The sequence below is a fragment of the Pygoscelis adeliae genome, unplaced genomic scaffold (assembly GCF_000699105.1).
Source record: "Pygoscelis adeliae isolate BGI_AS28 unplaced genomic scaffold, ASM69910v1 Scaffold61, whole genome shotgun sequence".
Lineage (NCBI taxonomy): Eukaryota > Metazoa > Chordata > Aves > Sphenisciformes > Spheniscidae > Pygoscelis > Pygoscelis adeliae.
This window is the reverse complement of record NW_008824010.1, coordinates 625,258-647,758: the sequence shown is the minus strand read 5'-3', so window position 1 is coordinate 647,758 and position 22,501 is coordinate 625,258. Positions and strand designations below refer to the sequence as shown.

Below are 22,501 nucleotides of genomic sequence, written 5' to 3'. Positions count from 1 at the left end.
CTAACTTGCAAGCTCATTGAGGAAGGGGCTGTTTCTTTAGTGTATCTCTCTCTCTCTCTACTGTGCCTGGAAGAGTTGAGTCCTGACTCCAGGCTACCGTAACACAGATCTCCTTTAGAAAGTCATACTAGAGCCTGTATGTTTCAAACATTTATCTACCTTTCCTTTATCCTGTGTTTTGAAATGCTACAGTTAACATTTTTATTTGTGTTCACAAACATTAATTTGTCTAAAGATTCTTTTTTTAAGTCACAATTGTGTATTAACGGGTCGTTGTTTACCCAGAGATCATATGCAAAGCCACAGTCTCTCCCCCAGAGTCTTTATATTCTTTTACGGCATCTCATTGCAAGGCACTTTTACCTTCCAACTCTTGAAAGGTGTTTTAGAGTTTTGGTAGTATTTTCTTCAAAGTACATTTTAATAGTCAATCCATTAAAGCATGACGAACGTTGCTTTTCTGTTCTGATTACTGAAGAGACTGTTTCAGATCTCACCAAAGCGGCTTCCGCACTTGGTATCTTGCTTTGGTTCAGTGTGTGCAGCATCCATGGAGAATCATGAGGACCTCAAAGGGACACTTCTGATCTGTTTTCCCGCAGGTCAGGATCACCTTTAGGTATATCATTCCTGACTTGATGTTGCTTTGTCCATTTCTAAAACCAACCAGGTAATACACAGCTTCCCTGGGCAGTCTGCAGCAGTGTTACTGCCCTTACTGCTGAAAAGTGGCTGTGTGTCTCTAACAAAAACCCTCCTTAGCTTCACTTTAAGTATGTTACTATTTCTTCAAACACTAAGAAATCTGGAAACTTTCTCAAGGTGAGCTTATGTTTTGCTGTGTTTCTCTCATTGAGGATGTGAGATGTTGTTTGGTTCTACCTAGCTCTCGGAGAGTTCAACCCAGTATCCTATTAGCATTACGTAAGAAGAGTTGGCAGTGAATTACCTCTGGTTTTGTCATGGTCTATACCTTAGAGCTAAAATAGGCCAGCCTGAGGTGTTTACACCTCTGTAAATCTGGAGTAATTAGTCATCTTTAATTCCAGGGTTTACCATGGTCAGATCAGAATCAAACCTATTGTGCTTTTTCCTTATCACAAGACTGATATACTCAATTCTCTGAGGAGGCCCATAAATTTGATGTTTGTTCTTAAGGTAAAGAACTACATATCATTTTGATGCCATCTGGTCATTAGTAGCTCCTTCCACAGGCAGAAGGATGTGGACGTTTTCCAATCAGGTGCTAAAATTCTGTGAAAAATAGATTTGGAAGCATCTATGCTTTAGTTTTCAAATCTTTTTTAAAAAATGTGAATCTTGGCACAGAGAAAACATGTTTCATAAATTGAAACGGGAGGTTCTGGCTTGACATAAGGGGACAAAAAAGTTTTGCCATGAGGGCGGTCGAACTTTGGTGCGGGTTGGCCAGAGATGATGTGAAATTTCCATCCTTGGAGATGACAAAGCCCTAAGGGACCTGGCCTGAATTCAGCGTTGACCCTGCTTTAGGCAGGAGGTTGGACTTGATTGCCTGAGATCCCTTTCAATCTGAATTACTCTGGGTTGTTGCTAGACAATGTTAGACAAAAACCTAGGAGTAAAGACTACCAGCTACAAAATTGTGCATGGTTTCTACATCATGGATTTACTGACCTACATTTAAGATTTGCAAAATGGACAAATACGATAATTTATGAGCATTTTCAGTTTTGGAGACTAAAATAGAGCATTTTTTCGTATGTCCCCTTTTAAGAAAATAATCCTATCTTGTTTACTAGAAAACAGCTGGAATTTATTGGATGTATTGCTTACATATGAATTTGTGTCTGTGCATTAGCGATCCCCTAGCACAAAAGTGTTGAACTGGAAATCAGAAGCCTGAGATATTTGGTACTGACCCTACGATGTGATCGTGAACATCCTGCTTCGTCTCTGTGTCTATTGCGTTTCTGTAAAACGAAAATTATGAATATCCAGCTTTGCATAATGACTCTTGAGTGTTACTAAACCGCTACGTAATGGAGCTGCAATGACTAAATAAGGTGCCTATGTTGTGTTCGTAGGCTAAAAATCTGGTAACAGCCACTCTGGTAAAAAAAATCCATTTGCTTTAGTGGAGTCCCACTACGTTTCCACTTTATTCTGGAATAATGGCATTTATTATAGCATGTATTCTTTAAATGGTAGCCTTAATATAGCCAGAACCTTTGACAAAGACTTACCAGTATATATTGTTTAGATCGTTACTAGTCTACATTTATTCTCAGTTCTAAATATATTTCATACGCCTGTCAAAGTAGTTCTCATTTTGTGATTATTAAACCAGTAACTATTATCCTATCAAAGAAACAAAGCTTAACAGTGGTAGCTTTTTGCCAATTTGTTTTCCATGGTACAAGGAAAACTAATGAAATAAAATAAACTATTATTACAGTTTATTTTTTGCAAAGCATTTTAAAATTGTTCGATGGTAAAAAGAGATTATCTGCTCTGTTCGTAATATTGCACTTGAATTTTATATATGATATGATGCAAAGGCTTGTTTCAAATTATTGTCCCAAATTTAAGTTTGCTTCAGGAGTTTGGCCTTCTGTAGTGTGCAGGTTATAAACTGCAACAAAACTTAGGTGTGCCTACACCCAAACAAATCCTAAGTTTATAAAGGAAACATCAGTCAGATATGTAGTGCTATACTGATGCTGCATTTAGCTTTCCGGAAACCAAAGTGTGAAAACTCTGGAAGGAAAATTCTGTTAGCTTTTGGAATGCTGGTTTCCTTTAAGGAGTATATAGCCATTTGTAGTAAAACAGTGAAATTGTTTCTTAAATTAAAGTAGAAATGCTTTTGCTTTTGTCCTTCCGTATGTACTGATATATCATCAGTACAGGAGTAGAAAGGAAATCTAAAGCTGAATTGGTTTGCTTTGGCTTTCTACGCTTTTATTTTGGCTTGGCTACTTTTTAATAGGAGGTAAACAAAATATGGCATAGTGATTCGCGTGCTATAAATACAGATGCAGGGATTCATAAAGGCAGATCGTGTTACAATGAAGCTGAAGAGGAATGTAAAGAATACTGTACGCTGCAGGCTTTTTGAATGTGTTTTTCTGCTAGAAACATCATAATTCACTCTCTCTGTCACCAATCCATTAGCATTTTCTTTTTCATTTAGATTGAAATTGGAGACAAATGTCCCTTGTTAATTTTTGTTAAAGCTAAAGATGTTTAAAAGACTGAAAATTAGGTTTAGGCTGAGATCATAAGTTTAAATCCTGGCTTCTTTTTGAAGAGCGTATATAATGCCAACTCTCATCAACAAATCTTGAAAGGATCAATTCCATCTATTATGCAATAAGGTGAAGTTAATTTGGCCTCTAAAGCACTAAACTAACAGGGATTAAAAAACAAACAGAGTCAATTACCTCATTCCCTTGATGTGATCTCAATTAAATATACTTTTCCTCCATGAGGAGAGTAGAAGAGTAAATTATTGCTTCCACAGCAAAAGAAAATAAACTTCCCAATCCAAAGGGAACATTTTCTTATTTACTCTTAACGTGTTGCATTTGAATTGCTGGGCAATGAGACAAGCAGGGAATGCCTTCCGTTCCGAGCACTGCCCAAACAACTGAAAATACCTGTTTAAATGGGATAAGTGAGAGGATGTACTACAACCTTTTTTAATGAGATCCTGATAAGTCACACTGAAATGGCTGGCTGAAATTAATCTGGAGAAATCAATGGGGACTTTAATTAGTGCTGTAGCTGTACAGTATTCGAATTTCTTTGAGGTCAGTGTAATGGTAATGTTACACTGACTGTTTGCCAATCTGCTCCACCTTTCTTCTTCAGTAAATGAGTTGGTGTTTTCCCATAATAAATTGGTGTAAAGTGCTCTCTAAGATAAGTTTTAATTAAATTCTTGTCTAGAAGTGAATGTGTGATTTATTATGCAAAAAAATGAGTGTAATCACTCTTAGAAATGCAAACGCCACTGTTTCGCTGTCATCTTTTCAGTGTATTTTTAAACTATCAATTGTAAACCAACGCATTTCATATTTGCTTGTGCGCTCCACTAAGAAGGATCCCAGAGTTTTGAAACCAAGATGCTGTTGTATTTATATAATAAACGGGGTCTGGTCTTTCAGAAGTGATCAGTACCTGCACGTCCGTTAGTCTGTCCAGGGGGGTTACAGAATCTGCGGTTATTTCACAGCTTCTCGGAGGGCTAAGGCTCCGTCGCAGATTCCCTGTGTTTTAGAAGCAGGGGAAGGGGCCGCAGCGAGAGCCAGGTGCTGCCCTCGGTGATGCTGTCGTGGGGAATCAAAGCTGGGGGACGTACCTTGCTATCGGGCAGAGACCCCGACACAGCGCACTCGCACCCAGCCTGTGCGACAGCCATCAGCCTGTGAATCCATAACAGGGCTAAATAATTAATGTTTATAATAATATTATGTACGTTATTATAGTCATATTCAGCTGCCAATAGATTTTAATACTTAGAGGAAGGGTTTGATGAGCAGCGAGTTTTCTTCACTGTCTTTTTAGGATTAAATCCTAAGGTTCTTATGCAGGCACAGTTCTTAAATTAGCACTTTGCATGTGCATCCTTGCTGACAGGCCTCTGCCATGACATTTAGTTTTTCATCTCAAGTAAGGCTGCTTAGTAGATAATCCAGGTATTTTCAGTCAGCAGAAGTTAGATATTTGTCATTTAACTTTAGACAAAGAGAAGACTTTGTAGGAATCAGGAAGATAAGAACATTTTGATTTTTTGATTTGAGCTAGCTGAAGTCTGGAACATGTAATTACATGCAAAATATTTAAATACTTTGTTTAATAACTATTAATTTTAGATTGTAAGGCTCAAGGTCATGAGCAAGATATTCAGTAAATGTGCTGATCTTTATAGCATAAGAAATTTTTCATGTCGTATTATTTCTTGCCAAGAGTGAGGTTCATAAGACCTATTATTTGGGTAATTACAATATTGGGATTGAGACTTGGGTAACTTTCATTTTAAGGATGTGATTTGCAGTACTGTACTAAAGTTATAATTTTGGATGACAAAACTGGAACGGATTTTTATTAATCCACTCAAATTCTGAGGCCTTTAAATGTTGCTAGGTCCACATGATGATGTGATTGTACCTTCTGCCTGAAGTGGGCATGTCAAATGGGAACAGGGCGGGCAAATACTTGTACAGTGAAGTTACTGGCTTCACCAGCTGTAGCCTACATGCCCCGAGTCTCTTTTTGACTTTCTGCACTACTTAAGTTCCTGCTATAATTTGATATAATGCATATCTCTCAGTTCAGGATTTTTTTTACTGTTTTTCTTCCATGTTAGACTTTGCAATGGCACTTGAGTCACTGGAACATGTGTATCTCATGTACATGTTGCATGAGGCAGTTTGATCCTGAGTTTTATTCTCACCTCTTCTACTAATGCGCTGATGCTTCTGGGTTTCTCATTTCATCCCTGAGAGCTCTCCTCCTCATCTTTGACTTCTCTATCTAGAGTAGTGGTATTAATTGTATACAGTTCCTGGAGCTACTTTGATCCATAAAAGTAGTAAAAAGTTAATCCGCAGAAGGATTCCTCCAGGGTTTAAAAACCTTAACTCTAGTGGTATGTAGAAAGGAGACGGTTTCTTGTTGATGCCTTGAACTGTGCTCTCGCTTGTGTTGCAGCTCTGGTTGTAAGCACCGCATCTGCCGGCTTCGCCATGGCCCCGGTCCCTTTTGACCTGACCTGTTTCCTGCTCGCCTCCCTCGGAACGGGACTGGCATCCTGTGCTGCCAACTCCATCAATCAGGTCAGTCCATCTCTTCACCTGTACCACAAACTGGTGTCGTCCTGGCTTCTGAAAGGCTGCCAAGGAGTGTAAATGGATGGCTGGGAGTGCTGTGCCTTCAGCTGCCGCGCGAGCTCTGAGCCACTAAAACTGACACCGTGAAAGGAAGATATGTCTGCGAATTAAAGTATAGTTGCTAGGCACAGTGTGTTTATTCAGAATGGAGTTGATGAGGTTTTAAGCCTCCCAATATCAACGTTTATCTTGATAATACCAAGCCTGGGTCACTGCAAATGACATAGGAAGAACTGTGTAATTGGAGTATAAGAATAGCCGTCGGGGCTCCAGCCTTACGAGCCTGGTTCCTCAGTTGTGTTATTGTATGACCTTGTCGGATCTGTCTAAAGAATGGCTCAGAGCACTTTTCTAAACGTCTGTAGTGGGACTTCGGTGGGGTTTGTGTGCTTCTGTTCAGGCTGGAATCAGGGAATCCCATGCATCTATAAAACATACTGTAAGTCTCCGTCATGTGGTAGCTGTTTCATGCTGGAGATGTTCCAGATGCCTGAACTTGAGCTTCTTTGCATGTGTGAACATACCCATGGAGCTTGATGCTGATCTCTCAGCTCTCTTGCAATCCAGCTGTGAAGCAAAGTTGCTGTTAGGCTCTTAAGTCCCAAAGGAGAGCCCAACTAGTGAACAGGTAACGACACTTGTGGTGGTGAACAGTTACAAAGCATAGTAGCCATGGTCACTTTCAGTTGTCAATATGGCCTGGAAAAAGAAGTGGCAGTAGCAGTGCCACCTTTGATAGCACTTTATGGTTTCACCAATCACTTGGGAGGTGGGGGGGACCGAGTCCTGGGACCCTGCTAATGGAACAGGGCGCGGAGGTTTCCTGTGATCTACATCCTGGAGTCGCCTTGATTGAGTTGGGCTCTTTGATGTTTACACCTTGTCACGCATCAGTTGTAGGCACACGATGTGATTTTTGAGATTGCACCCACAAGCATGCATCTTGCTCAGACTGAGGTACAGGTTTTACTGTTTGTTTTCATTGAGCTTAAAATTGGGGTAGGCAGCTAACTTTGTGTCTATTTTCTTTGCAAAATAGGAAGGATGCTGCATGATTTTTAGTTGCTTGGAAATATTTAGGTAGCCTACCTAACTTGAAAACACTTTAGGTAGCCTGAAAAATAATTCTAAGAAAGTCGTGCTATTTTCTGAAGTATACATTTGGTTATCATGTATGTATTTTTCACATAAAGTCTGGGTAGAAAAGCTGTCATAACTAAGATGAAGCTTTCTTGGTTTTGATATAATTTGAGGTATGCTTTTTTCCTCCCTTTTTTCCTTTACTACAGTTTTTTTAATATTAAAAATTCATTTTGCCACTTATCAAACCTTTGAAATATTTACTGTCGTATTTGCTTTCAGCTTTGATGTTGATACTGCTGGACTAGGAGGAGAATTAATTATTTCTTGTTTAGAGACTCCTGTGCATCTTGTCTTTCTTGAGATTTTGGTAGATCTTCCTAGAGATGATATTCACCCACAAACAACTGGTTTTCTTTGTCTTTCAGATTCCATGTATTGCTCAGTGTTGTATTTTGTCTCAAAAGTAGCCACTTTTTAAACTCTTGGAAGGCGCTTTTAAAAATCTTGCTTTTTAAAATCTTGAGATACTTGGAAGTACCAGGAATCCTGTGCCAGAATTTGGAGTTTGACACTTTTGAGGCTTGCTGGGATGGGAAAGGAAAGTTAGGAGTGCAATAACTTTGTGCTTGGGCTCATAATTCACTATTTACTCACTGCTGTCTCACCATAGGAACAGCTGTTAATGTGCCCTTAGATAGAGAAGCTTACTCCAGCCTCACAAAGTGTAAAACTGTCTTTCACAATCTCAGCTGAGTGCTTTAAGTTTGCACACTCGCTCATGTTGAGCCACTTGCCTGCGTAGACAGACCTTCAAGGCAACTACTCTTATTAAGGAAAATAAAGAAGCAGAGTTGGTAACAAAGCAAAAGAAAAGACCTGTGGTCTACGACCTTGTTTATCAATGGATCCTTTCAGTCGGCGAGTGTCCCTTTCCCAGTGTTGCTGTTGGTGCAGTGTCTGAACTGGCTGGGAATTTAATTTTCGATAAATACTGTAAGCTTGGGTATCCGTCTCGACCTTTGGGAAGGAGCACATTTGACTTGGAACTTCCTTTATTGCTACTTTGCTCTGTCCATTGCTCCCCATACGCATCCTCTTCTCTGGCAGCTCATGACTCATGTTTCCCTTGTTGCTCCTTGCTATCCCTTAAGGACCTTTTTATATGATAACCGTCTTTCCGCTTCCCATATTGCTATAAATCTGTACATCTTTAAGGGCAACTCGTCTTTCCCACTCCTCATTTCCCTGATAAATCTGTGTTCACGATTTACAGTCCTCAAATATGTCGTGGGAAGGTAAAGTGTCGATTGTGTAAGATTTAGGACAGGATGTGAGGAGCCTGGTCCTGTAAAAATGTAATAGAGATTCCGTAATATTCGTGGAAGTATCGATGCAAACTTTTAACTGTTCAAATTCTGTGGTTTGGGGTTTTATTCCTTCTCTTGACCACTTTGTTTTAGCAATCTGGTAGGAGCTGAGGCTAGTTTACCCCCATTGAATTAAGTCGAATTAACTATTTAAGTTGAATTAACTACTGGGGAGGGAGCCAGGACTATGCTAAGTAATGCACAGAGAGCAAGAAGTCATGTTTTTTTTCTTTACAAAGTTGCTCTAAAGTAATCTTTTAATTATTACTTGCTCTGTTGATTTCAGATGGCTGTATGTCATACTTTAAACAGTTTTTTCCTAACAACAAGAGCTAGGAAGTTACAAAAATTTGCCAGAGTTGAGGTTCCTGCCCCACTTGCACTGTTCTTAACAAGAAAGCGGTAATAGAAAAATGATGGGAGTTGGCAACATTGTGTTTTTCCATTGTTTACAGAGGTACAATCTGGATATTTGTCAACCAAAGGCATGTATTTACAAACAAGTTTCACAACCCGTAAATTCTAAATTCTAGCTGTACTTGCTGATGCAAGAAGAAATAATGTATTTTTATGACAATTCTGTGAAATCGGATAATTATTTTTAAGAAGCTGATGACTTTTTTTTTTTGTGAAATGACAGTGAAAAAGTTGTGTTTGAAAATATCCTGGAAAATAGAGATAAAAAGTACTTGAGCATGGACTTGCATTAGGGGGAAACATGGTGCGTGTTCTACAGCAAGGTCATTCTAGAAACATTTGTGTAGAAAATGTCAAGAGAAGTGTCTTGGGATAATTTATGTTAGGCAGTAGTTTGATAGACACAGAATCTCTCAGGCTGGTGGAAAATGTTATGAATTCTGGGGATCTGGATAAATATCAGAGGGTCCTTGGGTTTTCCTGTAGAGTGTGTTGGGTCTGTGGGCTGTAAGGGAGTAAACTCCTGCTGGAAGGTGCCAAAGAAAAGACAGTGTTTTATTTCTCTTGTCCTCTACCAGCAGTTCTGCCTCTGCCTCACTCCTTTGTATCACAATACTTCAGAGTTGTACTTCGCACCTAATCTAGCATTTTAGTGGCACGCTAATCCAGTGGTCCCTGGTTCTCTTCCACATCACGCAACACTGCGTTATATCCTTCAGTCCTTCAGTATTGTACTACAACATGTCACCACTTTTCAGTCCCACCTGCTAAAACTGCTTCCCTCTTTTTTCTCTTATTCTGAGGCGCTCTTTCTTTTTTCCATCATTAAAGTAACTTAAAATTATTTTGTATAGGTGTTCTATCTTTTTGAAATAATCAATATTTTACAATGGTTTTTAATTAAAAAAAAAAAAAATCACTTAATGCATTTACCAAGGAATAGACTGAGAGATATTTTTACTGTTACATTACTAGCCAAAACCACTGGAAAATCTCATTATAAGAGATCAGTCTTCTTAATTGCAGTTATGGTAAGGAAATAGAAATAGGTTCTGGGGTTTCATCTTGTAAACACTGCATGTTATTCTTGAATAAAACAAATACTAATACTTATTCCTAGCATATCTCTTTTTTATACTGTCCACTTCCTGACTCTTTCAGTGTTGTATATTGGCGTGGATACACAGGAAGGTATTTCACCTATGTGTTGTTCCTTACAAGTGACAAAAAAGAATAATCAAAACATTGGTTTTCTGATTGGTGAAGACCAATTTTGTAACTTATTTTTTCCCATACTATACTCATGCTGTCATAGAAACGGAGTAGGAAAAAATGATATTAAGTTAGTTGATAATCTTTTGCTTTTTTGTAGCTCTAGTTTTTGATGATTTTTGAAAGCTGACTCAAGTTTCAAGGAGTGGAGTCTTACATTTATATTATGGAGAAAACATGTCATTTTTGAGACTTCTAAGATACTAGCCTCTGATTTATGGAGAAGGAGATAAAACATGAATAGATGTTTACAACACAATACACGGCATTAAAATGTTAAAGGAATCACATGCACATTTTAGATGTCAAGTACATTCTTCTGTAACTGCAGCATGGTTAAAAAGTGGGAGAGAGCTATAAAGATGAAAGCAGGATGTTTAAAATGGTTTGAATTTAGTAACCGAGAGATAAAATGATGTGGTTGGATTTGACTGATGGTACCTTGAAAAGGAAGCAGACTGGACTGAGTATCTTAGCTGAAGTTAGAGAGCTGAAAATAAGAAATATAGTAAATATTTTAACCAGAATGAGAACAAATGTAAGACCAGTTAACATCCCCGTCCCTTCAGGGTCTGATCTGATGGCTGCATTTCGCTCTTAATGTCATCCTCTCTTGACAGCGATGTTCCCTTAGAAGTGTAGCTGTAATAGGTGGGAAGGATGGGTTTGGTTTTAAAATAATGGAGTGAAATTCAGGATCTGAGTTCAGTTGCCAGCCCATGGACCCTGCGCATGATCTTTGTATTAAGACAAACTGTGATGGTCATTTGGATACTGCAGTGATGGGCACCAGGCTAAATAAACTCAAAATAGAGCAGCCTCTCCTCCAGTTTTTAATCCACTTAGTATCTTTATGCTGCCAGAAGATAGCTGTAGTCTTCACCTTTTATGATACTTTGCTATTCTGTAATGACTTCGTTGGCCAGTACTCACAAAACAACTTTAAAAATCCTAAAAAAGTAATAAGCCTACTTAGATAAGCAAATATTGCCCTATCTTCCCGAGAAAGGTCAACTGGAGCTTACAAATACCGTAACATTTTGAAATCTTCATCGCACCTCCATTGCCTGTAGACGAACCTGTGGTTCGCTGTACTGATGGTCTGAAGTCAACGTTTTTACAGTTGTTTTTGCAAATATGGGTTAATCCGCAATACTTGGACTCCAGGGAATAAAACGGGCAAATTGATCCAATTCAGATAAACAGATCATACCATAATGGCCAAGCAACAACGTCATCAGTTGGAGTCATGCTAATGTGCTTGTATTCCTGCACTCAATCATAACGAGTTGATGTTTTTTGTGTATTTGTAGTTTTCTGAACGACCTGATCTTTAAGGTCATGTAACGGGATGAAAGGAGTCGGAAAAAGTAAGTTTGAGGGTTTTCTGAATTTTGAAGTAAATGCTATGAAAGAATACGTGGCGCTGATTGTCAGAAGTCCAACACCTTGTTCCTCTCTCAAGATGTATTGGCTGTAACTGTTTTAGCTTGCTGGGCCAGTAAAAATTGTAATTCATTTTTCAAGGAGGGAAAAATCTCATGAGGAATTAGTTATTGTGAACACCTGCATTGTTGGGAGGAAGAGGGCGGTTAGGAGATGTGCCGCCAGCTTCCATGGTGGAGCAGAGTCTTCTCCTTATCAAATACACATTTTGTTTCAGGGTTGTCAAGCAGTAACGATCATTTTATGTGAATGAGACGCAGCATCTGAAATAGTGTTTAAGTATTAACTCAACCCTTCTTTCCCCTGTTGCCCCCTGCCCCATCAAACAGCTTTTGTGAGTGAGAAGGAACCTGGGAGGTTTGTATGTGGTTGGGTCCCACCGATCCTTGAGCATGAAGTTTTTTTACTTGTATCTTCTTTTGTTTCTGCAAGTTTTAAAAATATTCTGCTTTTAGCTTGATCAGAGGCCCTGCAATACTACTTGTTTCTCAGTTTCCCCATCTGAGAGATGTTTAATGCAGGGTTTTTGATCATAGAAGTAAAAATGGTTCACATTGGACTATTAGACCCCAAGTAAACTGTTTGCTTTCCGTGGCTGTGAAAAATCATGTAAAGTGTTGTGACATTAGTAGTTGTGTTCTTTTCGGAGAGCGCTGCTGTCATTTCAGAGCAAATCTATAGAGAAATCTGTTATAAGGATTGAAGCAATAGGGAAAAAAAAAAAGGTTAAACTAAAGCGCAGAAAGTGGTGGTTAGTGATAGATGCTTGGATTATTGAAGAAGCGGAAAAGAAAAACAGCAGGAGTCTGGCAGTCCCTCAGACCCCTTTCTCTTTATTTCCCAGTGAAGAAATTCAACACACGAGAGAACAGCGATAGTTCTTTTGATATTCCCCCAAACCAAGTGTTTTTTTGGTGTTATCTCATCATGCCTAAACTTTTCCTACCAAATACGTATTTTATTGAATGTCTGAAGGCATGTAGTGGGAACTTTTTATTCTGATGCTAACATTATTAATATGTTCTCATTTAGGCCCAAGTTGGAGGAGATGACCTCTGTCAGATCATCCAGCCCACCTCCACTCGATGCAGGAGGTTTTTCCTGAGTAATCTCCTCAGAGTTCTGCCTTGTCCACTTTTGAAAGCTCTGGAAGTTTATTTTTTTTGCTTCTTCCCCCAGCAGTTTACTACACTGCCATGTCTGAATGAGAGAACTTGCTTTAAATGCCAACAAGATTTGCTCCATACAGCGTATTTGAAAAATCAGGTAGTTGGATGGTTAGTTCAAAGTGATTTAGAAAGAGCCTAAAATGACTTTCCAAGGTTTTGGGTTTTCAAATGAAAATATTTCATGCCTAGCTAATAGCACCTTTCCCTTCCTGCGTGCATCGTGAATGAGCCCACTGGCAGGCGCTTACCCTTTTTCGGCTGGAAATGGGGAGCGAGGCAATCAGCCTGCACTCCTGGTTGTTCATTTGAGATTAACACCTGATGCATCTCTGTCTCGCTCTGAAGTCCCCTTTGTTTTGACTGAGCAGATTGCCTGCAGCAGGCGGCCTTGCCTTTCATCTGCCCCCCCCAGCGATCAAAAGATTGTCAGGAGTGGTTATTAAAACCTGGTGTTTAACTCTGGAGTACAGGACTGTCAGTGTTGGAGGCAGCCTGTGATGTAATTTACAGTATATAATAAATATAAGAGAAGTGCAACACTGGAAGTCTATCTTGTGCTCTAAAGTGTGCTGATATATGCTGCTTTGATATTTTAACTGCTAGGCAACCTTCATTAGTGGTCATTGAAGATCATAAGTTATGGCTCCGTCAGATGATTCATAATTGCAACAGTTAGATCAAGTTAGCGTGTAGGAATCCTTGATATCGAGTAGGAATGGCTCAGCTTGTGAAGATGTATTTCATGAGCAGTGAAAACGATGAGCACTAATGAGAACCAACCTCTGAAGGACCGATAAATTTTAAATGCAGAGATTATCTTTGCAAAGCATAAATTATTTGACCTACAACTGAAACTTGATAAAGGATCTTGGAAAAATATTATAAATTAATGCATACCATTGTTAGAAGAAATTCTCTTTCCTCATATGCATATTGTGTGAGTATGGTACATGAAGAGTCTTCGAAAGAAAGTGGATGGCTTCCCGTAGCCCTGGAGGGAGGGGCACTTAGACCCCAGTCACCAAAGTGTGATGTTCAACAAAGACCGTGAAAATAAATAAAACAGCGTCCTTTTTACTACTTTGCCTCCCTCTGTGGCATTCAGATTTTAGAGGAGTTTAAATCAAAATGTTTTGATTTGATTCTGTCTCTTATGTTACATTTCGTATATATTAAAATCCAACAAAAAAAACATAAAGCGTGGATAAAAAGTTATATTTAATGTTACACCTCTTCTTTATGGTTCGTCATGCTTCCTGATTTGCTAAAGAAATTTTTTCTGTAGATGCACAAAATAAGTGCGTCCCATCGTTTGTTACTTAGTTAACAGGGCAATCGGTATACGTACTGGGTGCACACTTTCTCTCCCTGGTTGCATTTGTTGATGAGCACCTTATGTCCTAGGTGAACACCGGGCAGTGGGTAGGATGGTGAAGGGGATTTTATGGAGGAGGTGTGACTGCGGGGTCTGCAGCCTCCTCCGCGCTGCCAGGGCAGCGCATGGGAAACAGCCCTGCGGTCCTGTGTTTTCTTCCTCCCCAGCTGAAACTGTCCTTTCATCCGCATAGGCTTTGGTGACAGGTACGGTCTGAGAGCGAATACAGAGAATATTCCTGTTGTTGTTCTGAAATACCAGTCTGACGGACAGGAACTCTCGGGTGGTAACTGCAGAAACCGCTTAACTCCTGTGCGTGCATGAATCCTCGAGACGGTGCATTTTGGTGCTACGGGAAGTTTTGTCTCATTAGCCCCGCACTAAAAGGTTCTCTGGAAATACTGGGGGCAAGTGAGGTAGGGGGGAAAAGAAAGAAATAATTTACCAAATGATTAATTGTCAGGAATACTTCAGTGGTGTGGGGTTCCCTTTAGATCCAATGCCAGATTTCCCCTGGAAACCCTGATCACAGGCAGAACAAAGGAATTTCAAAGGACTGAAATGATGGAATGTGGAGAGAGCACTAGACAAAAGGGAAAACCTAGTACTTAATAAGATTTATCTGGCCTTTTGATCCATAGGGGTATTGCCTTACTAAGCTTAGAAAAGGAAAAGTGAAAATAACTAGTTGATATTTTTTTTCAGTCATTAAATACATGTTTTGACGTTTTTCCAAATCACCCAGAATTTCTTCAGCAATGCAAGTATTAAATTCTAACCTTATTAAATAATTAGTGAAATGTCATTTTCTTTTTGTAATTTAAATGGTGTTATATTAATCCTGTTTATTGCCTTGAGTTAGACTCCTGACAGTTTCAAAAATGGCAATCCAGTACCTTGCGTACTGTGCTGTATGAAAAAAAAGAGTATGCAGTGAAGTATGACTCACAAGGGTTAAGGAAAATGATTTCCTGGTTCCCTGAAACAGCCTACCCATACCATTTCTTCAGGGAATAGCTCATTGAAACACAAACCCAGAGCATTCTTAACAGTCCCCTTCCTTTTGAATTATTTTAGGGTTTTCTCTTCAAATTTCCATTGTTAAAAAAGACTGTGTAAGTGCCATAAGTTCAGATTCTACTTTGTCTTCATAATGTTGGGTAGGATTTATGTGCAGTAAAATGGAGTAAAAGTCTCCTCTCTTTAATTTTGCATGACTGTTGTTCCTGTTAATATGAAGTTTTACTCTGCTTCGTCTTTGTTACACGCTCCGGTTATCGACGACTGTGGCCGTGAAGAGCGGAGTTTGCCAGCAGAGCACTGATCATGCTTTGCAACTAGCATTGGCAAAGGCAAGCAGGGCTAGAGCAAGCAGTCGTAATGGTCTTGTTTGTACGGGCTGCAAGACGTTGATTTACCTTATGTGGCTTTTGACTTCTTGTTTCCAGAGCTGCAAGATTTTGCAGTAAAGCCTAATGCAAAGTTGATTCTGCTGACCTGATCTGCCAGAGCTCAGTAGCGGGTTTTGGGCAGGCAGGTGTCCCAAGGGAATCATCTCTTTCTCTGTTGTAGCTGAGTAGGGAGAAGAAAGAAGAGATACCTCTAGGTTATGAGGAAAGGGATGAGGAGGGTCTTGGCACACCTTTTCCTAGGAAAGAGTGAAGGAGCCATTGCTATGGATGTTCCCCACTGAAAGGGTAAAGGATCTTTCTTGCACAGTTGCTAGGACTGCTGTGACTGTGAGGTTGAAGAGATGCACTATTTTTTTAACAGTGAAACTCTTGTTTTCTAGGGACTTTTCATGTGGGGAAGAGTAACTGTATGTCAGGTTTCAGTAGGGGTCTGATGTAAACACATGCATATGTAGTGCATATTTGGGTGAATGTCTCTGTAGCCCATGCAATAACTAATACTAGAAATTCTGATGACAGCGTAGTATGAAGTGCTTAATTATTTCAACTCTTCTTTCCTTGGTCACGTTAATCCTTTTTTGTTATTTTTATATAGAATTTAACTGTCTTGGTAGTTTGGCACAGATATCGCAGTGACATAATTCTTTTGATTTTTCCTTCAAACTCCGCAAGTAGTTTGTTGGAAAAGCACTTCCAGGATTGTCAGGGTAGCAGGTCACTGAGAGCGTGATAAAGCGCGCTCTGACAGAAGTGGTGCACCAATAGGTGGGTTTGGTTCCAGTTTTGAAAACTCCCTGTCATATGTAATAGCACTCATCTGCTCTTGTGTCAATGCTATGGCATTTAAACATTGAGTTTCTGAAGGCACCGTAAGAGGTCTTTGAAGTAGAGTCTGCAGATAACGGCAGATATGAGTTATGGAGGATCCTTATCTTCATATCTATGGTGGTAGCACATAATTTTATTATTTAGCATCTGTATTGCAATTGTGTCTTGGGAGTCTGGTGATTTTTCCAGCGTAAGAAGGTAATGATGTGTGTCCTGCAGAGTTTGCAATCTGGGAAGTTACAGAGTGTGAAAGTATGTGGGTTTGCCTTTAAAAATCAAAACACTTCCCTGAGTCTCATGCTTCAGTTTTTCAGGGGAGCATAGAGGGAAGATTGAAAAGCGAGTTGATTAGTCTGTAGAAATCAAGGAAGGTAGTTATTGTCATGAGAGATGTACTCTTGAATGGAAACAAGCTGAATTAAGCATGTAAAAACTCAAGGACCATCCATCTTCTTTCTGGACGTGACAACTGAACCTTGGAAGTGCTGGAAGAAGTATTAAGATTTGTCAAAGCTCGTGTTTGTTGGTAAGGCTACTTACTAGCGTCAGCCTAGAGTTTACTAAAAATCAACACTCGTCACATCCTAGAAGAAACAAGAAAGTCATTGAGAGTTGATTTATGCTGATTAAAATTCTTACTCATAAAATGTTTTTTAATTTTTCCCTATATTTCTGCTCACGGATTGGGTATGATGATGGTGTAGGCACTAGCAAGGTATGTTGCTTGATTCTTGGAAGCATGCCTATGCTATGCAAGAAGTTTCCAAGACGTGATCTCCCTAATTTATGGCAGGATGAGCACACGTGGCATGTACGATATCAATGTTGCCAACTCTTGGGGCATTTGTCAGTTGTCCTAAAAAGATCTCTCCTACCCACAGTTGCTGACAGTTGGATTTCATGTTTTAAAATTTGTCATACTTTAAGTAGATGGGCATCTGACATATTCCTTGGGACGGTGTAGAATATATATATATATATATAAAAAACTCCACAATTCCTTGGTTTCTGTTGGGAAACAGCCATCCAAATTGCACCAAAAGTTCAGCAGTATCCCCAATGGGATTGTAACACTGGTATGAATAGAAAGCTGTAGTAAATTCTTTTAAAAAAAATTTATTTGTAGTGTCGAATAGCCATTTACCACTAAGTGACTTTTTAAGAGGATTCTAAGCGTAAGCTGTTTAATGAACGAGTAAACCACAGCTCTGGGCAGTAATCCATTTCTTCTGTTTTTTATGAGATCTGTATGGAAACTAAAGGAGGAGGTTAGTTTTCAATACCAAAATCATTAGGTGCATCATCCAGATTAAAAAGCACAAGGCATGTTGGAAGTATCATTAAACTAGGACAAGAAATAAAATGGGACACGTGGATGGAAATGTAAGAGTTGTAGCAGCTTATACTATTAAGCTTTGACTTTAAATCAAACAAGTTTGCAAATCTCTGAGGTTTGGTATTCTCAGGTCACTAAAGGCTAACTCTGTCTGGATCTGTATAGTTTATGTAAATTTTTGAAGTAAAACAGATTTCTAGAAGATGACAATCTGTCCCTATAATCCTCCTTTTAAGACTTCTTTCTTATTACAGACGAGATTTATGTTGATGCTCCTAACAGAGACATGACAATCCGTTTTAACTTCAGAGAGTATCATAAAGGTGATGGCATTTGAAAGCAGGCTGAATAGTTCAGCTTCAACTCATTTTTATGTTCTGAAATTAGATACTTTTAAAAATAATAATCTTTTACAAGATGCGTTAAGACTTAGAATGCCTTGTGTTTAATAAAGGGCAATAAAAGCAAAATACTATCTTTGAAGGGCATCCTTTATAAAAATGTTTATCTGAAATGGCCTTAAACAGCAAGGGAACTGAATTGGAAATAGAAAACAAAGTTGCGGTGAAGCAGAGGTCTCTGCCGTGTTTAACTTGCTGCTTGTGCTGGTTACAGCTCGATTCCTAAAGCCTTTCTACTGTCGTTTTCGGCAGCTTCCCGGCAGCGGGAGCATGCGGGGCAGAGTCAGCCCCTGGTTCATCCGGGCTGTCTCTGCTCAGTTAAGTCTTTCTCATGCCGAGGAAAGTTCCCGTTGGTTTGTGGGTAAGTAGCAGAACAGTGTCTGGAAGGGACAAACACAGAATATCACCTGGCAGAGTTTCAGCTGTAATGGGGAAACGTTGAACTACGATCTGTGTGTTGGGTTCACATTCTTCATCCTTGATTAAAGTCTTCAGAGCAAGGACCACTCCTGGTGGAAATCATTCGTGCCTCCTCTGTAAGATGATGGTTGACTTTAACTCCCTCCTGATCTGGATGTTTCTACGGTTTCTTTTGAAGTGGGGCCAAGAGGTGATGCCAGAGGCTTATGAGCGGGGCAGGTTTTGTAGGGAGAGTTAAAGTATTTTATTAGAAGTACTGCTACAGTCAGAGAAAATGGATAACCTATAAAGCACAAACTTTCTTCAAGTCGTCATGCAGATGTGGTTCCACAGCTCTGGTCATGTCTAGAGACTAGTCATCTCGGACTCTAAGAGCTGTTTTTATGCCAGGATTGTGTAAGAATAAATCAGTGGTATTAATAGAATGCCATAATTAGTTTCCGAATAGCATTAAGTAGGTGACAGTGAGGCAGAGTGGGGTGAAGGTCTGTAAAAGCACAACTGGCAGGGAGAGGATGTTTAGGCAATGGTTATTTACTGTCTCTTGAAAACAAGAATGAGAGTTTTTAGCAAAAGGCAAGTTAAAGATGAACAAATGGAGTCTGTTCTTCATGCAGTGTGCAGTTACAGTGGGATTCCTTGCTACAAGAGGTTTGGATGATAAACGTTTTGGTGATGGTGCTCATGTCTTCCCATCTTTGGGATTTGCTTTGTTTATTTTTCAGTTTCATTTTAGTTACCAACAAATTGAATGACATTGGGACATACAACTGAACATGAGATTTTAAAAAAACCTGAAACACCCACCCCCCCAACAAACTGCTACTGAAAATTAAAGGAGCTGCACAGCAAATCGCTTTTCTATCCAAAAATCCACCCTTTGGTTCCACTTGACCCCCAAAAGCTGCCTTGATTCTGCTGCCGTTACTGCTAACCTCCTGTGCTTGGAGAGCTGTAACCTTTCATTTTAAGTCTGGATTTCACCGCAAGTGCTTGGGTGGTTTTTTGTCTCTTCTGTTGCAGGTTGTGCAACCTCTGTGGGTTTTTTTGTGGTTAAAAACAAAGGTAGGGAAGGCTGATCTTAAGTATTTGTCCCAAAGAGAGAAATAAAAGAAACAGCCAAGTGCTTAACTGCTTTGGAACAAAACATATTTAACACAAATGGCTCTTTGCATTGCTAGAGAACGTGAAGAAGTAGTGCTTGGGGATGCTCTTGGAAGATCTGCCCTTTTCAGTGGGATCTGGAGCAGAACTATAAGTAGAAATGGTTGGTTGCATCTAAAAGTAGGCTTTCTCCCTGTTTTCTATTTAGTTCTCTGTTACTGATGAGAGTATCAGATTTAAACCGTGCTTCAGACAGTCACGGGAGAAGTTTCCCCCTTGCTGCCTTGCCACTCTTTCAAAGAAGGTCTCTCCATAGGGGCCAAAATTGCAGAATATTTCCTTAAGCCACTCTCTGCACGGATCAGTGCCTGTTCAGTTGCTGCTTTGGTGATATATATTTCCATGTGTCATTGTGACTACCCGTAACTTCCAAAGAAACCCCTCAAATAAGTTATCCCATGACCTCGGCACTGTATGCTTTTGCTGGCTTCAGATTTGCAGCCCCAATGCAGAAGATGTTTTCTTCTGTGTCTCCAGAGCTGCTTCATCGGGTATGTTTTTTTTAAATGCCTGTGAGTTATGTGTGAGTGTACTTCTGTAGGCGACAGTCGTTGTATTTCAGAAAGTGGCATTAATTGTGATAACGTAGCGTACAGCTCCTCTTTGTGAAATTCAAGTCTTTTTAACATCACCACCTTCAAAGACAATAAAAATTCCAGTCTACATTTATCTATTCCCATGTGAGGAGTTACTGCAATGTATATTGTATCATTCCATGTGAAATTCTTCTGCTTAATAGTCTCATTTATACACAGTTGTCTGAGGTCAGTTTTCCATTTTGCAGTTGTCAAACAGCTGTCAAATTAAGAGACCAGATCCCAAAGTTCATTTACATTTTATGCCATTCTTTGGGTGCCTGTTTCATATCTTAATATAACTAATGATTTATCTACATATCTTAGTCTTCTTTCTGCACTTGTTTTTCACAGATGTTCACATCCTCTCACTCTTCAAGAGCAGCCCTTAAAATAAAACTGTAACTTTTTTTTTGTTGAGGCTTTTCATTATACAGCTAAAGGAAGACGGTACTCTGTCTTCAGTGCAGGCAATGTAAATTATTTAAATTCCTCATATTAATCATAATTTGATTCTGAACTGAAAAGCAGAATAGTAAAAAAAAGTTTTGAAACGTGTTGCTAGAAATTACAAAAGAGAAAATCTCAATTTCATTCATTTGTCGTTGGTTTTCGTTAATAATTGGCCTCGCTATTGATTTCCCCCTTTAAGTTTTGATTTCTTGTTCTTCAATAGGAAACCAAAATTAAAAAGGGCTTTGTTCACAAATCATCTTTGTAGTAAAATGTATTCATTTTTCATCCTCGGGAATATCAAAGGCTATCACATGAGCGAGAACACAGAGACTAAATTGAATGCTATTTGTGGTTTTGTAGTATGATGATTCTTATGTCGCTGAGTTCCAAGTGTAAATTTATATGGTGAAGATTTAGGGGTTGTTTTCTTATTTTTTTTCCAATGGTGTAATGATCAAAGGAATATCTCTATACATGCCATTGATGTCTTACTACAAAGTACTTAAATAGCCTGAGGTAGCCATCTACTTTATAAAAATTCCTTGAAGACAGGTAGGACCCTTGGGTGTTAAATGTATACTTTTGAGTTTGGTGTATTTTCGGGGGAGGAAGGCAAGAGAGATACTATTACAGGCCTCAGCAGTTCTCTGTAGTGCTGAGCTTTAAAAGGCTCTTCAAAAAGTAGCCTTAAATTATGGTCACTGGGGGAAGTTTGTCTAGGGTACGCTGTGCCAGAAAATGTTTCTGTGCCATTTCAACGTCATTCACTAACCGGTTCAAGAAGTGTAACTTAATTAACCCTTTCCAGGTTTTAGGGAAAATTCTGGTTTATACATACGTATTTGTTGCCTCTTGCATTCGGGAAAGAGACAGTTTAAAGACTATCGATACTCCTTTTTGCCAGTTGCTTAAAGACCCTATGGTTTGCTAAGTAAAGGGAAACAATATCCTTGCTATTTGCTGCATTTCGTAGGCAATTATTAGTCTTTTCAGTTGATGGGATCCGCATTGGGATTGTAATAAAACACAAGTCAAAGTGAAATTGGATGCAGACTAGGAGAGCAGATAAAACCAAGTGAAAATTAATGACAGATGTAAAAGTTATTGGTAATAACGTAGTCATCTTTTTACAGTCTTTTTCCAAACTATATTTTTATTTCAGCAGATGTCACTTGAAATCTTCGGAGTAAATCATCTCTTTGATTTTGATTATGATCTTGAATACTGAAAGTAGCTTAATTGTGATGGGTTCTGACTTATTTATGAATACATTTTTACATTTGAGGGCAAGCACACAGAATCCCAGGCTGCTGAGTTGTTCAGAAGGGGTTGTTATGGGAGGATGCAGAGTGCTCCAGTAGATGTCTGTAAGTCTATTTTTATGGCTTGAGATGTCGCTAGCACTAACTACAGGGTCCGCAGAGCATCCCTGAAGCTGAGGATCTGTCATCGTCGCAGGTGGGAGATGGGGAGCGGTGGGGCTGGTTTGCTCAACATTCCCTAAGAAAAATGTGGGAAAGCACAACTTTTCAGTACTTGTTCAGTGCTGAGCATAAACAGCACTTCTATAAGCAACTGAAAAAAGCTTTCCCCACTTGTTTTAAATCATAAGCAAGCTTTATTTTTTCAGTTTCTCATGTAAGAAAGACCATCCCAGGTCAGCCCAAAGGGCTGACGCAAGGATTCTCTTTTTAACAGGATTCATTGATGCCCTTCCTGTCTCAGACCCATCGGGTTGCGGGACCTCCTCGTTAATCTCTTCCTGGCCCTGTTGGCTATCGGCAGTGCTGGGAGGAGGATACCTGACATGGGAGGTCCCAGGAGCTGAGACCTTCTTCTCGTCCTCTGTGGAGCATAACTGGGCAGCACCCTCCAGCTTCCTGGGTGCCCGCAGGGACGGTGGG

The 22,501-nt window shown here is 39.5% G+C and overlaps 1 protein-coding gene across 1 annotated transcript in view; it reads left to right on the top strand.

Annotated features, from left to right (window-relative positions):
* The window catches only part of LOC103918978 (protoheme IX farnesyltransferase, mitochondrial), a 105,325-nt gene that overhangs the window by 5,887 nt on the left and 76,937 nt on the right, over nt 1-22,501 (top strand). Inside the window, exon 4 of the mRNA XM_009326417.1 lies at nt 5,698-5,822. Coding sequence (XP_009324692.1) covers nt 5,698-5,822 — 125 coding nt within the window. The remainder of the gene's footprint in view (nt 1-5,697; nt 5,823-22,501) is intronic.